At 45.7% G+C, this 14,347-nt stretch overlaps 2 protein-coding genes across 2 annotated transcripts; both read right to left on the bottom strand.

Annotated features, from left to right (window-relative positions):
- Positions 1-3,889: 3,889 nt before the first annotated feature.
- LOC131282781 (importin-7) lies at positions 3,890-10,353 on the bottom strand. The gene is made up of 9 exons (XM_058312323.1): positions 9,634-10,353; positions 5,844-7,793; positions 5,381-5,512; positions 5,108-5,284; positions 4,903-5,039; positions 4,501-4,822; positions 4,279-4,438; positions 4,055-4,198; positions 3,890-3,974 (listed from the first exon to the last, which is right to left on the bottom strand). The coding sequence occupies exons 1-9, from the start codon at positions 9,715-9,717 to the stop codon at positions 3,916-3,918; spliced, it is 3,165 nt and encodes a 1,054-aa protein (XP_058168306.1). The 5' UTR covers positions 9,718-10,353; the 3' UTR covers positions 3,890-3,915.
- A 624-nt stretch (positions 10,354-10,977) lies between these two features.
- LOC131294286 (membrane-bound alkaline phosphatase-like) lies at positions 10,978-13,102 on the bottom strand. The gene is made up of 3 exons (XM_058322331.1): positions 12,961-13,102; positions 12,462-12,823; positions 10,978-12,291 (listed from the first exon to the last, which is right to left on the bottom strand). The coding sequence occupies exons 1-3, from the start codon at positions 13,100-13,102 to the stop codon at positions 11,074-11,076; spliced, it is 1,722 nt and encodes a 573-aa protein (XP_058178314.1). The 3' UTR covers positions 10,978-11,073.
- Between the last annotated feature and the right edge of the window lie 1,245 nt (positions 13,103-14,347).

The following is a 14,347-nucleotide window of genomic DNA, read 5'->3' on the forward strand; positions in this document are numbered from 1 at the left end:
ACGGAAACATTCTATTCATGAGCGATATACCGTAATATCATAGCTGTTTATTTTTTTTTGGTCGGTGAAGCAGTCCTTCGCGGATTCTATAATGTTTAATTAGTTTAATTAATACTAAGAGAGAGAGAGGGGGAAAAACGAACAGAATGTAGGCTAATGGTAGGAAAATGCGTGGATTTGAGCAAAACGTAAAGTATGAACGAGTTGTGAGTGTGTATAGTTGCGTGAATCGGAAAACAAGGTTAGAAACGACGGGACACAGCGAGCGCAGGTGGCAGCTAGAGGTCGGGTTTCTTTCCCCATTTCCTTTTGTTTGTTCTAGTTATAAGTGAGATGGTTTTAAAAGAAAATACGATGTAAGAAGTGTAAAGTTTAAGTCACGAATGTTTAACAAGGTTAGGAAAGGAAGGGGGTATTGAAAAAAAACAGAACCGTTCAGCTAGCTTTCCCAAGCGGAAGGAAGGCATATTTTCCCACACCGCCGTGTGTCTTGGGAAAACCATTTATCATAACAATAGCTCGATGGTGCGGAAACAGATAGTCAGAATATTACAAATTGTTGATCATTTATTAAAATTATTTAAGCGAGAATAGATTGAACGCGGACCCGGCCCAGAGGCCCAGTTAACCAGTTGCCAGGCTGGCCTAAAATACCGTGGCCACCAAGTCCGGTATTCTGAACAACTCTCGGAACGAGCAAAACCAAAGATGAAGGCGAAACGCAAACCTGCATCACGCACAATTGAGATTATGGGTTGGAAAAAGGGAAAAACAAAACAAGATGAAATTGCGCGTGTTGTCCCATGCGCGGATGCTGTGTATGCTTACCTCCCGTTGTCGTCCCGTCCCGGTAAAATGTTGCCATTGAATCTATAGACACCGAGAAAAGGAGAAAGGTTAACAAAAAAAAATTGTAAAAGAAAGTTTGAAAGACAAGTGAAAACTCAATTGTACCGATTTTAAACCACAACAAAAATACATCGACCGTCGACAGCAATACAAACAATGAACGCCAAAATCAACTTTTAACCATCAATTTTAGTCCTTGACGTAACCAACTGATAAATCCAATTATAAGCATACATTCTATAAGTGAGAGAAAATAATAAAAAAAACAAGACAGAAGACAAGTAAGGAACACATTTCAACAAATGTAGCCAATTCGACTGGTGTAAAACAAAAGTAACTGAAAAAGAATTAAATTTTGGCAAGTATTAACAACATCAATTATTAAAAACAAAAAAAAAACAAATGATAGCGATAGAACAAAAATATCAAAAACAAACCATCAATCCAATTCTAGCTCATCTGATTGACGTTCTGAAGGGAAAAAACAAACCCAAATACGCTGGCTTCACTACCGCCAGCCCTTGAGGCACCAAATGGTGGAAAGGGGGATTGAATGAAAGTTTGTGAGAGGTTTAGAAGCAAAAAATCAATAAATTTACGTGTATCTACAATCGAAAATACATTTGCTTTCATTCATTTATTCGAACCTCCGTTAAAAAAAATGTTGCATTCTATTGTTTCTTTCCAAAAAAGATAAAGGTTTAACGATTGGCAATTCTCTTTTCGTAGCTCGCGCATGCATGCATCGTTAGCTTTATCGTTTATAATCAATATATATAATCCTTCACGCGTTCTGCTTTTACACACACTTGTCTTCTTTTTTCTGTTTGCTGGTTTCCATTTCCCTCTTTTTCCAGTTTTTGGTGCAAGAAGTATATAGAGCCATTGCGGATCAAAGTGTATTTAAATGCTTCTCCAACGAGCGTTCCTGCCGTGCTTTTCTTGTATCCGATTCTGTTGTGTACATTTGAGGAGGTCTGTTAAAATCTACCTCGTTTTATTTCTGTGTCCGTTCGTGATCACTTTGTTAGGCTGAGATAATTTGCGAAGCGTGTATCAGAGTTTGTTTTTCTTCTCTCGGACTATTAGTTCCAGTTTTTCGTCGATCGTCGCGCCCTTTCAGTCATTCTCGGTTGCTTTGTGTGTAATAAGAAAGAAAAATGGGTTAAGTTTAGCTTACGCAACACCTTAGTTCACCTAACGAAAAACACAACATATAATTCATGCATTTTTTATTGGTTTTCATTTTCAATCAGTTTTTTTTTCATTATTTTACTTTTCAATTAATTCCTGCTATATAGAATGCATTAAACAATATGAATGCGTGCATGAGTGTGTGCGTATGTAAATGCGAATACACTTAACGCTGGGATTTAGTCGTGCGCAGAAAGGATATAAAATGCTTTTTCGTTTCTTAGTGTTTCTTTTTTCTCTTGATAACTGCTTTCATAATGCCACCCCCTCCCACCGCATGTGGGAGAAGAGGAAGCACGTGTACTGGGGATAAGATGTGGTTAGTCTCAATGCGTTGTTTTATCATGCGTCCACAACAGAAAATAAACAACCTACTATTCCTAAGCTGCCCTGACTTAAAATCCCTCCCCTCCCTTCCCTTCCCTCAAATGCTAAATGCGAGCGCAAGTCTCGAACAAATGGTTTCCCTTTCTTTATCGTGTTTTCTTTTCTTCTTCCTTTTTTTCTGCCTCAAAACATCTCTCGTCAAATAACTTGGACCGGCGACGACCGAGTCTGCGTGTGGGACTCGCTGCTGCATCGCGGTCAAGTTAGGATCAATATCACAGTTGGATCCGGAACTAAGCAGGGGAGATTGTGCTTCTGTGCTCGCCCTCTCCCGGCTGCTTGTGTTCAAAATTTATTAAGCGCATCGATTAGCCATTGCATACACAACAACAACAACAGGCGGGAGATATATGGAAAAGAAACGAGGAGCCTTTTTAAAATTCGTCCCCTTCCTTTTTGGCCCGGAGCCAGGGGTTTTTCTCATGGAGATCATTCCCCCCATCTCTCCACTTTCTTCTCTTTACAAACCTTTGCCCCAGAAAACTTGGTCTTCCGGAAAGGTTCCGTTAAATAATGAGGGCACATTTGATAATTGTGGCACACGTGTTGAAGCGTAGCAACACGTCCTGTCTCCCGGCGACAACATTGCTTTGCTTTCTCCGGTAAACGTTGTATTATCATCCGAGTAAGCCATCGCCTAGCGGTATACTAATAGTCGGCTAACAGTCGATGCCTTTCACATTCATTTTTGCCAACTATGTGCTGGTGCACAACAACTCTTCCCTCAAATCATTAACAAGTATTTTAAATAACAATTCCTGGTGCTACACTCTACCCTTTCCTCTCTCTATCTCTCTAATGGCGCCCGCAGGAGGAGTCGCCTCGCATTGTATTGCTTTTGGAAAATGTTTTGTTTCGAGTTTTCCTTTGCTGCTGTGCTCATCAATTACGTGAAGAAAAAGCCCGGTGATAACTCAGGGCCTTGAAGGATGCACCACATCTCTTGTTGCATTGTTGGTTATACTCTGCCCACATCTTCCGTTTTATTGTGTGTCTCGAATCCTGTTTTGTTTTACATACACGCGCGCGCACTCACACATACACACCCATACATTTTTCTGTCCTAAGCCTACTGGGTACGCAATAATAAATGTCGGTTACATTATATTCTGGTTCAGTTTTGGATTGGTTTTTCTTTTACACTGTTTACTGTATGTCTCCCTTCTTCATTACACCAGACCCTTGGGGAGATTGGGGACACGAAATGATAAGCATTTTGAAAACCGGGACCCTCTCTAGCCCTTGTGATTGATGCCGCAACATTGAAGCCGACGAGGAACAAAAACATGTGTAGCAAAATAAGTATTATCGTTCGATCAAGACGATCGTCGGGTGAACGGTTGACAAGGATGATATCGGGTGGAAAACTAACTACTCTTTACACGGTCGAAGAGTGGATTCTCGATTGGATGATGATGGTGTCTCGGCTTCCCTCACTCTGTCTATGCCTGGATTGGTGATACCGGGGCCGGCCAGTGCAAATTACTACTGCTGTCCCGTAAAGCTGAACGTGCTGGGTACTTGGTGTTGGGTGAATTGAAAGCCTGTGAGTAGAGAAAAGCACGGACCATAATAAATGAAAATCATTTGATCACAGCGACGACTGTCTACTAGCAGTTCATACCTCCGCTCTTTTCAATCTCTTTCGAACGTTTCGTCTCCTTTTTCTGGTTCGCTAGGACGAGCACATCCTGCAGATTTTTGCGCTCAGATGCATTCAAATTCCTGGTAAGCATTGTATACCAGGTCGGATCGGTGTTGGGGAGATCTGTTTCAAAGCGAGAATGGAAAATGAATATGATCGTTTACTCTTCAAGACAGGGAGGACTTGGCTTCCAAGACACCTACTGTTCATAACATCCTGGAACAGGATGTACTCGTCCACCGCGTTCGGGTTCTCTTCGTCGTCCAGCGGGGTGGTGTAGCTTTCCAGCGCCGTTTCATCGATCTCATCACCGTCATCATCATCGTCGTCGTCGTCTTCGTCGTCATCGTCCGAATCGGCATCCTTACAAGTCGGAAACAAGTTTTTGAGCAAAATTCATACAATAATGTTCCATTTCTTCTCACCTGAATTGATGCGGTCACCTCGAAGCCAGCTTCGCTCGCCTTATCCTGCACCATCTTGGTCACGTTCTTAAAGTACGGGCTCATCTCGTCCACGTCGTCCTCGTCGCTCGACAGACCGTCCTCCAGATCTTCGCTTTCGTCCTCGCTCTCCTCCTCCTCGCCCTCGGCAGCGCGGGCCGCGTACGCACGCTTGAGGCCGTCGAAAATCAGCAGCATCGTTGGAATGATCTTGTCTGGCAGTTCGCTCAAAACGGTCGGTTTTCGCTCACCCATCGACAGCAGCGTGCACAGACCGATGATGCACAGTTTGCGATCGTGGATACTACAATTCATTCAGATGAGATGAGGTAGGAAGAATTTAATTAAAAGCATGTTTGTAGGAAGGCACAGACAATCACTCACCCGAGGAAACAATCGTAATCGTGCAGCCACTGCCGAATGAAATGGGCCGTGATGGATGAATCGGGCACCGGTATCGGGATCTTTTCCAGTATGTCTAACAACAGCGTTGGATTGTAGTAGATAGCTGCAATAACAACCTACAAACGAAACACCCTAATGAAACCCCAAAGTTCGAGGATATGGGACCGATTTGTTGTAAACCTACCTGTAAGCACATGGTTCGAAGCTCGGATGTTTTCACTTCCCGAGTTAGTCGCATCAGGGCCAGCTCCACGAAACTCGGTATAAAATCATCGATGTGCCCCTTGCACTGCAGGATAATAACCTCCAGCAGCTTCGCCGCACTGCACTCCGACTCTTCCGAGGCGCTGCTCGCAAGTATCTAAGGAGGGACGCAATCCGTTAAGACCAACCTATTCCCATGCTGATATAAATAGCGGATGTGACCGGAAGGTCACAGGTGGTTCAATTTGCTTACCGACTTGCACATATTGTACATCGCAATGACGTGATTCTGGTTCGACAGGAACGCGGGCGTATCGACGGTAATGTAGTTGTGCAAGGCTGGCATCATGTCGACGAAATAGTCGGCACCATTTTTCTCGAACAACTAAAGTTGAATGGGAAGGAGAGTTTTTAAATTAATGCATTAATAAATAAACCACTTATCGAATAGTAACAAGATTTCCAAAACTACTTTGATGCAAAGTCGTTTTATGTTCTTAATAAATTTATAATAAACAAAATAGTTCGAAAGATTATCTTTCAGCTCGAATTTATACACAATCTTAAAGTAGCGAAGTCTACAAGAAGAGAAACAAAATGCGTAGGATTCAACTGTTCCACAAAAAAGATGGGTTTTACGGATCGTCATTCATCCTTTCCACATAGTTTCTTTTAGAAAAGAATCTTTAGATTATGAAAACTTCATCTCATCGTACCTGATAGATCAGCTCTAGCAGCTTCCACATATCCGGCGAAATCGACTTTGATGTTAAGTCACACACCAACCCGAACGCTTCCTCGTAAAACTCGAACACGTTCTGCTGCAGCACGTGGCCGATGATCTGCAGCACGATCGGGTGCAGCGAGGCGAGCACTTGCGGGTGCTCGTCCATCACGGCCAGCAGCGTTTCCATGGTGCTCAGGAGACCCATCGCCGTGATTGCCTTCTCGTCGCCGTTCTCGTCCGTCTCTAGCACCTGGCTGAACGTGGTCGCCAGATGCTGGCAGATGTCTACCGCGATCGGTGGTAGCTGATCGGAGTAGGTGCACACGATCTTCTGCAGTACCGTCGTCAGCTCCTCGTTCTCCGTCTCGCGGATGATCTTCAGTAGTTCCATCGTAATCTCCTTGATTTGGCCCTCCAGGTACGGTGCGGCATCGTCCTGCGCGATGAGGTACATCTGCATCGACACGGCCGCCTCCACCTTCACCGGGAGCTCCTTGTCGGTGAGCAGTGCATTGCTGAGGAATCGCATCACCTGTTCGAGAACCTGCGGCGACTTTAGCTTGATGTCGCTGAAGTAGTGCATCACCCAACAGGCGCGCGCCCTCATGTGCCCGTGCGGACTGGCGAACTCCGGGAAAACGTACTGCATCAGCAGCTGCTCGACCTGCTCCTTGAAGATCTTCTTACGCAGCAGCACCTCCGCAAGCGAACCGACCATATGCAGCGCACCGTCCTTCTCCTTGTGGCCGAGGTTCGGCGTGTTGATGATCTGCATGATGATCTGCATCACCTGCGTCAGGATGCCCTTGCGCGTCTTGCAGCAATTGTGCAGCAGCATCTCGGCCGACTGCACCGGGGATACGAAATCGTCGAACACGTCGAACTTCTTGCGAATGTACTCGATCGGGTCGCTATCCCACAGCTCCTCGTCGGCGTCCGTGTACGACATCAGTGGGAAGATCACGTCCCGAATAATCTCAATGATGTGCGGCTTCAGCATCTTCCACGAGTACGCGTGCGATACGGCTGTCTTGATGTAGTCGAGCGTATTGGTCATGACGCGCGGCGACACGTATACCTTGTTCCGGTACTGGTCGAGAATTTTTAGCAGCACCGTCAGCAGCCCACTGGTAAACGTCTGCAGGAACCAGTCGGCAAACTCTTTGTACTCCTTCGAGATGACGTTGCCCGGGCTTCCGTAACGCTCGAACATACGCAGGATGATGTGTGAGGCCCACTTCTTCGTCTTCCACCAGGGCAACTGCGGTCGTTCCTCTTCCTCGATGTGCGACGAGTCCGGTGCCGGACGCTCGAGGATCTGGCGGCAGATTTCCATCCAGCTGGCAAACACATCCTTGCTGATCACCTCCAGCGGCAGCCAGTACTGCGTCAGCGCGTAGTAAATCTTCAGGATCTGCTTCTGCATCAGCACACTCTGCTCGGACGGCTCGTTCAGCACGTTCAGCATGATGGTGTAGATTTGCGGCAGCAGCAAGTTCATCGCCTCGGTCAGTGGGAACCGCTCAGATGACTTCTTGTATTCGTAGTGCTTTACCAGCTGATACATGCACAGGAGAGCGCCGTGCCACGCATTCGGGTCGCTGCTCTGCAGACACAGGCTCACCTTGTCCACCACCTGTGTCCACCGGCCCGGGAAGTCGCTTTTGATGATGTGGCTTAGGCAAAAGCAAAGCTGAGCCCTCACCACCTCGGCCGGAACGTGCACGATCGCTTCGACGATCGTGTCCCGGACCATGGCCCGGTCCTGCTCGTGGATGGCGAACGGAATCGGATTGCCAGCTTCCGCCTCCTTGTCCGGCCAGCTGCTGTTGACCAAGTTCTTCAGGTAGATGGCCCCCGCCAACCGGACCGGCATTTCCACTTCGTTTTGCATGACCACCTGCAACAGGCTGGGCAGGAAACCGATGATCTTGTGTACCTGTGAGAGAGGGCGGAAAGAAACGAAATTAGCAGCAATCGCTACAAGACTACACAGGACCCAGGGGGACCGTAGAGGGGCTGTACGCATCCGTATCAGAGACCATTCGTATGTTGCTTCGTGATCGGAATGCAGAATTAGCAAATGGTTCGTTTTATGTGCCGACATCCATTGTTACCAAATTCGAAAACAAGTTGAAAATTTTCCAATACAATATCCGGACAGTCGATGAAGATTTATTTTGTATTTTAAGAAACATCGGCACATCGTCAGAAGCAACAGTTATTATAAACTAAGCGAATATGTTAGTATTTACGAACAACCTTGATCGCCGTGGTATACAACCGTCTTTCCATCAAAAAGCAAGCCGTGCTATAAAATCCCATCGACCCGCCACGCTGCAGCTAAAATAACGGAGGATATTTATTTTAGGGGTGTTTAGGTCAACGCTCACACCGATCACCCTAGGCAACCGTTCAAACACCTTCCGAGACCAAGTTACGGTTTTCAAGGCGAAAATGGCCCATTTTATGTGTAAAACAGTTGAGCCAACAGATTTGTTGACCATATTTTTGAAATACCCGAATCGATTGGTTTCAGAAGATCTTTTCCAGCCTCAAATAGCAATCTTAAAAGATACGCGAACACACAGTCGAAAGGCATTTAAATCAACCTTCATTCTGGAAGAAACGCATGAATCATCCGCTTATTTAGCAGATTATCATCGTTCCGCCGATCGTCTAGTTTACGTTCATTTGTGAACTAGGGGGTAGGTTTTTCACGACCACACGAGCCAAGCAACTGCTATCGACTAACCGGAGACGGTGGGTCGGAATTTGATTAATGATTCATTTAAATGTTTCAACATTTTAATGGAAACTCGCTTGGAAGTGAAAAAACAATATCAAGAAAATTCACAAAAGCAGTGTTATAACACTGTTTCCAAGTCGTTTTTGCATCGATAGAATCGATCTTTAGGTTGTATCTCTCCCGATGGTGGGAGGATTTATTCTACAGCGACTTGTGGCAAGACAACTGCCGAGAAACAGTTTCAAGTGTTTGGTCAATGAATTATCTTCGCCAACAGGTCGAGGGGGTAAAAGCAAGGTGGTTGATTCGTCATGAGCCCTGGAGGATTGTCTAGTCTTTTTCAAAGTTAGTTTTACTAATCGTTTGTCTTCATACTGCAACAAGCACATGAAATCCTCAAGGTAATAGGAAATCATTAAGACTAGGAGTCTTGTTATCCAAGTTTTTATCAAGCAATTACGTTCTTTTTTATACCAACTCAGCTTTTTTTAAAACCCAATAGCTTTATCATACATTCAGAAAGATTACAGTTGTAAATAGTGCAATAGGTTTTCCGAAACCGCCAAATTGAACAACTTCAATCCTTCGATCCGACATGCCAAACACGTGAAGCGGGATAGAACATTCGCGGTCTCGCATCGCACAGATGTTCAGCGTACAAAAGTACGTGTCACAAGCACACGAATCATTCCCACCAGCCCACTATCGGCCGGTTTACAAAATCGCTATTTTTAAAATATGGGTCCAACAATCCTTCGCTGATAGTGCTTGGTTTTGGCTTGGTCGAGGTCACCGGTGGACCAGCAGAACCACCGGAAGCTACGCAAAAATCGACATCGTTACATTCCACGGCGCCGGGAAAGAGCGAGATCGAAGCGCCGAGAGGGTAAAGCGAAAACTGCGGTTGTGCAAGCGAGATCACGCGTGCGATGATGGAATTTTTACACGAAAAGCACATGGTTTGCCACGATCTTCCCGATGGAATTTCCGGGCGGCAGACATCGTGCTGGTTAATGGACGCCTGTTTCACCTGGTTCAGCTGCTCCTCAGCCTGCATTCGCTGCGTTGGCTCGATGGTGGCCCGCAGCAGTTCGCTAATCTTGACGGTATCCATTTTTCCTCTTGATGTTTCCTGTCACGCTCACTCCCGTGCGACCGGCTACGGAACTTCCTAACCTAAAATCAACTTTTTCAGCCGCAGCAGCACTTTTGACACTACGCAATGGCAACGCTAGGAAGCGCGATTATTAATGCACTGAGTAGGCGATTTCTTAGCCGCACAGAACTGATTAGATTGAACAACACGCCGTGCACACTTGCAAATGCTTTGCACGGTGAAAAAGTCGATTAACCGACCACGGTTTCCCGGCCGGAGGAAGGGAAAGATTCGCAACTCAAAAAACACAAAGAGCCGGAAAACAGACACGCGGTTTTGCTCACACCTCCGATGAGTGTGTCGTGCGGAACGGGGCGTTCAGAAGTTTGGTTTCGTTTCAGTTTCACGGAACTTTTGCAATCCTGTATCCCGCGGTGCTGCTAGCACACCGCACACGACACAACATAGGCACACATGCGAACAATTTTGCACAATCCGCTAGGGACGATCAAGGAATCCGCGACGAGCTCTCGGCGACCCGCTGTCAACTGAACTGCAGCGAGGTTTCGGGTTAGCTTTTCTGGTTCATAACTTGATTCTGCAATAACTTTTTAGTTCCTGAACCGATTTTGACAAATGACCCCTCAAATTAATGGTCTTTTCAAGACACGCAACTTTGTCATAAGTATGGTACTACAAATTTAACCATCTTTTCTAGTTTTTCTAGTAGTTCTCTAAGAAAGTCAATTGTGTAACGAATACATTCGCATGGTATGCACAAACACATCCATTCCGGTACGTATGAATTCATTTACAATGGCGGCCGTGTGTCACTTGTGACGTTAATTTGCCAAAGGATCCCTAAGTTCAGGTTACATTATTTAATCATTGTCCCTTTTTTCCTTTTTGCTGTAATTTTATCCTGTTTGGGTGAACTTTTAACATCTTTGCGAAGTGAAGTAGAATATAACCATCAGATTTTACCATTACTTTTTGATGTTAATCGTTTATTTTAGATTGAGATTTTAGATTTGTATGATGCAACCTGATGCTAAGCTACTGGCCCAAAATGCCATGCGCTCGTTTTGGCGCCAAAAAATATGTAAAATTTGGATATTTCATTGTTCCAATTTAGAAGCGGGTATTGATTTTGAAAATATGTTTGTGGAATTTCTCCTTTTACCTAAAATTATGGATATTGTTACAATATGTAGACATAATGAACATCAGCAATGACATACACATGTGCATGCAAAAATAGACTCGAAATCGTTTCATAAGCAAATCCCGGCACAACGGTAAACATTTAAAATTTATTTACATACACAACACTACACAAACTATAGTTAATTAAAATAAAACAATGCTACCTGTTTACAAACTACCGCCAGCCCCGCACGCGTGCTCGCCGTTACCAATGCAGGCAGCGTAGCCGATCAGGTGTGGTATAACGTTTTGTTCGTACATCCCGCCAAACAGATGTGACCAGGGTCCGTAGGCAAAGAGGGCAACATCGTCTCCACCGTGAGTTTCAAACTTCATCGGTACCACCTTCGGAAACTGGAACTCGTGATCCTTAAGCATCGATTCCGTTATACTTGGCCGTTCACCCTGCGGTCCCGGAACTGGCCCACCGGGCCCATTGGCATAGGCTAGTGTGGTGTACGGCTTCCTGTCACCGTCGCTAACTTGGCTGTTGAGGCCGAGTATATCGTTGCCGCGTGTCGCGTACCCCGATAGCGTCATCGTGTGCGAATGGTCAGCCGTAACCACGAGCAACGTATCGTCGGCACGGGTTAGCTGGAGGGCCACCTGCACCGCATCGGAAAGCTGTACCGTTTCATCGAGTGATTTACGTGCCTTCGTGAAATGATGCGCCAAATCGATCTTTCCGCCTTCCACAAACAGAACGTAGCCTTCGGGGTACTTTTCTAACGTTTTTATCGCCGCGTACGTTAGATCGCTCAACGTCGGATCCTCTTCTGGGTGTGCATCAAGATGGAACTTAAGGTGATCCGCACTAAACAGGCCCATCAAATAGTCCACCTCGGTAAAGTTCAGTGCCATCAGATCGCGCCTATTCGACACATATCGCGCCGTTCCGAGCGGTTTGTCGTAGTACCATTGCGAGATCAGATTCACCCCGTCCAAGCGCTGCCCGGGGATGCCTTGCTCGTCTTTCATCGAGCGCGGGATAAGCTTACGTCGTCCGCCGCCGAGGATGACACGAAAGTTTTTCCCCGGCTCGCCGTAGATCAGCTGTGAGGCAATATCGGGACACTGTGAAGGATCACCACCGGATCGGACCACGTCGGCATCGCTTTCCCATTCACGGTTGGATGTGTGCGCGTATGTTCCGGCGGGGCTAGCGTGTGTTACTCGGGTTGTCGTCACGATTCCGGTCGCTTTTCCTGCCGCCTGCGCCCACGCCATTATCGACTGGACGTGGTTGCGCCGATCGTTACCGGCGGCACAGTTGCTGAAGTTGACAGCGGCCGTAACGCCGATCGTTGCATAGTTGGCCTTCACACCGCACAGGTATGCTGTGGCGGTACAGGCTGAGTCGGCCACTTGCTTATCAACGCAGTACGTCTGTGAAGAGGGTAAACGAGCTTTCAGTACCATAGGAATTTTCGTTCGAACGTCACGTACACTACACAATGTAATTGATAGGTTGGCACTACTTTCCAAGGAACTGAAATCCAAATCCATATGCAGAACAATGTTTTGACGGCATGACATAATCCACCAACGGCGCTTACCTTCACAAGGCCAACATCGGGAAACTCTTCGAATGACAGCATGCTTTCCTCACCCGTATGACCTTGTTGCTGGCCGAGGTACATGCGGCTTGCCGCGAGCGTCGGTATAGACATACCATCACCGAGGAAGAATACCACATTTTTGGCCACGTTGCGATTCGGGCGTTTCAGCAGTTGCTCCTTCAGCTTCAGCTGGGCCCCGATGTTCCAGTACTGTGCCGTTTGTTCGTATTCACCCGCGGAAATGAGCCGCTTCTGTCGGAGCCGTGCCTCATTTGGTTGTCCATCACGACCGCTATCGGTCGTTTCTTCCGGAGTGGGGCCGCCTGCATTGCCACCAGGCGGTTGAGGTGGTGGATGGACTGAAATGAATACATAATTTCGATACTTTCGATTTCATTTCATCCGTTCATTTGTAGATCACTAGGGGAGAGTTGTGGCATGCGTTGTTCGACATAACCACTCCGTTTGGGTGGAAAATAATTGCAATTAAACTTACCACTTTCCCGCTCAGTAACATTTACACTGTTTTGGTTTCGTTTCAGTGGCTCGCCGACATCTAGCTGTAGCGCGCCCGAATGATGTCGTCCGTGTATCGACACGATCAGTAGTAAAACAGCGGAATAGTACACGAAACACATTGAAATAGTTTTTGTCATGGATGTCGTTACTGATGGGAACAGACAAAAGTTATTTCAAGTCTGCACGATCTGCCTTCTTTTTCCGACGACGGGTTCCGAGAGTGTTGCGACTGCGAGGCACAGGTATGGTGGAACGACTGATGTACTCGATCGCCCGACCGGCCAGCAAGTAGACAGCGTAACAAACGTTTTGTCTTCACGGATACGGAATACTACTACCAGTGATCTGCTGCCGTTGGTGCTGCGGCGGCTGCTGCTGCTCGTGGCTCGACACCGAAGCGTTATCGATTCGGCAACAAAAGGCACGTATATATAAAGAACTATAGGCTGGGGAGACGCCGGCACCTGTGATGAGGTCACATTTTAAAACCCCTGTTTTGGCAAAACGGCATTGAGTTTGAGAAAATTTAAAATTTTTAATTTGAAATAATTGCACCAGCATTGAATTTTAAATAGTGACCCAATTTTACCAAATCTATTCGCTACTGTGGGATAGCATTACAATGGTGAATTGCCTATAAATTAGGTCAATAATTCATTTTATTTGGCTTTATGGATATGATCGCCATGAGGAACTAATTCAATATCCGTCCGATGTTAGGATACGAGATACACTCGATTAATTTAATTGTACATTGTTTTGTTATTCAGTGTTTATAAATCTTAATATGTCACGATGAACTCCAATCAGGGGCCAATTTTTTAAAAATTACACTACACCACTTGCTTTGGCACTTCGATCCTCGACGGCTTAGTATAGTTTTTAAAAATGCCGTTGCCATAAAATTGTTTAATTTGAATCACTTGAATCTGGTTTCAAAACCCGATTTCATTCCAACTTCAATCTGGGTTGAAATTAATAAGATAGCACTATAGTATAAACGTAAGAAGACCGGCAGATTGAACTGCCAAAAAGGTTTGTTTGGATTTGGAAAAAACACGCGGTGTTTATTCTCTGTAAATAGAAGTGAAAATCGAACAATTGTGAACGCAACGAGCAGTATAGTTTTGTAACAGGTTAGTGGAAAAATTTCTCCAATGTTGTGCCGAATGGCATGGTTGAAGTTAAGGTTTGATACTTGCATTGAAACAATGCAGATCGTGCTTACTTTCACGTACAGACTGTTCCGATGTGGTGTTTTAAAGGCAATTGATTGTATGTTACGTGCAACACCAATAGATAAGAGGTTTGCAGTGAGTTTCCAATTATGTGATTAAGTGGCCAAATTCTGTGCACCTTTTTAT

The sequence above is a fragment of the Anopheles ziemanni genome, chromosome 2 (genome assembly GCF_943734765.1).
Source record: "Anopheles ziemanni chromosome 2, idAnoZiCoDA_A2_x.2, whole genome shotgun sequence".
Lineage (NCBI taxonomy): Eukaryota > Metazoa > Arthropoda > Insecta > Diptera > Culicidae > Anopheles > Anopheles ziemanni.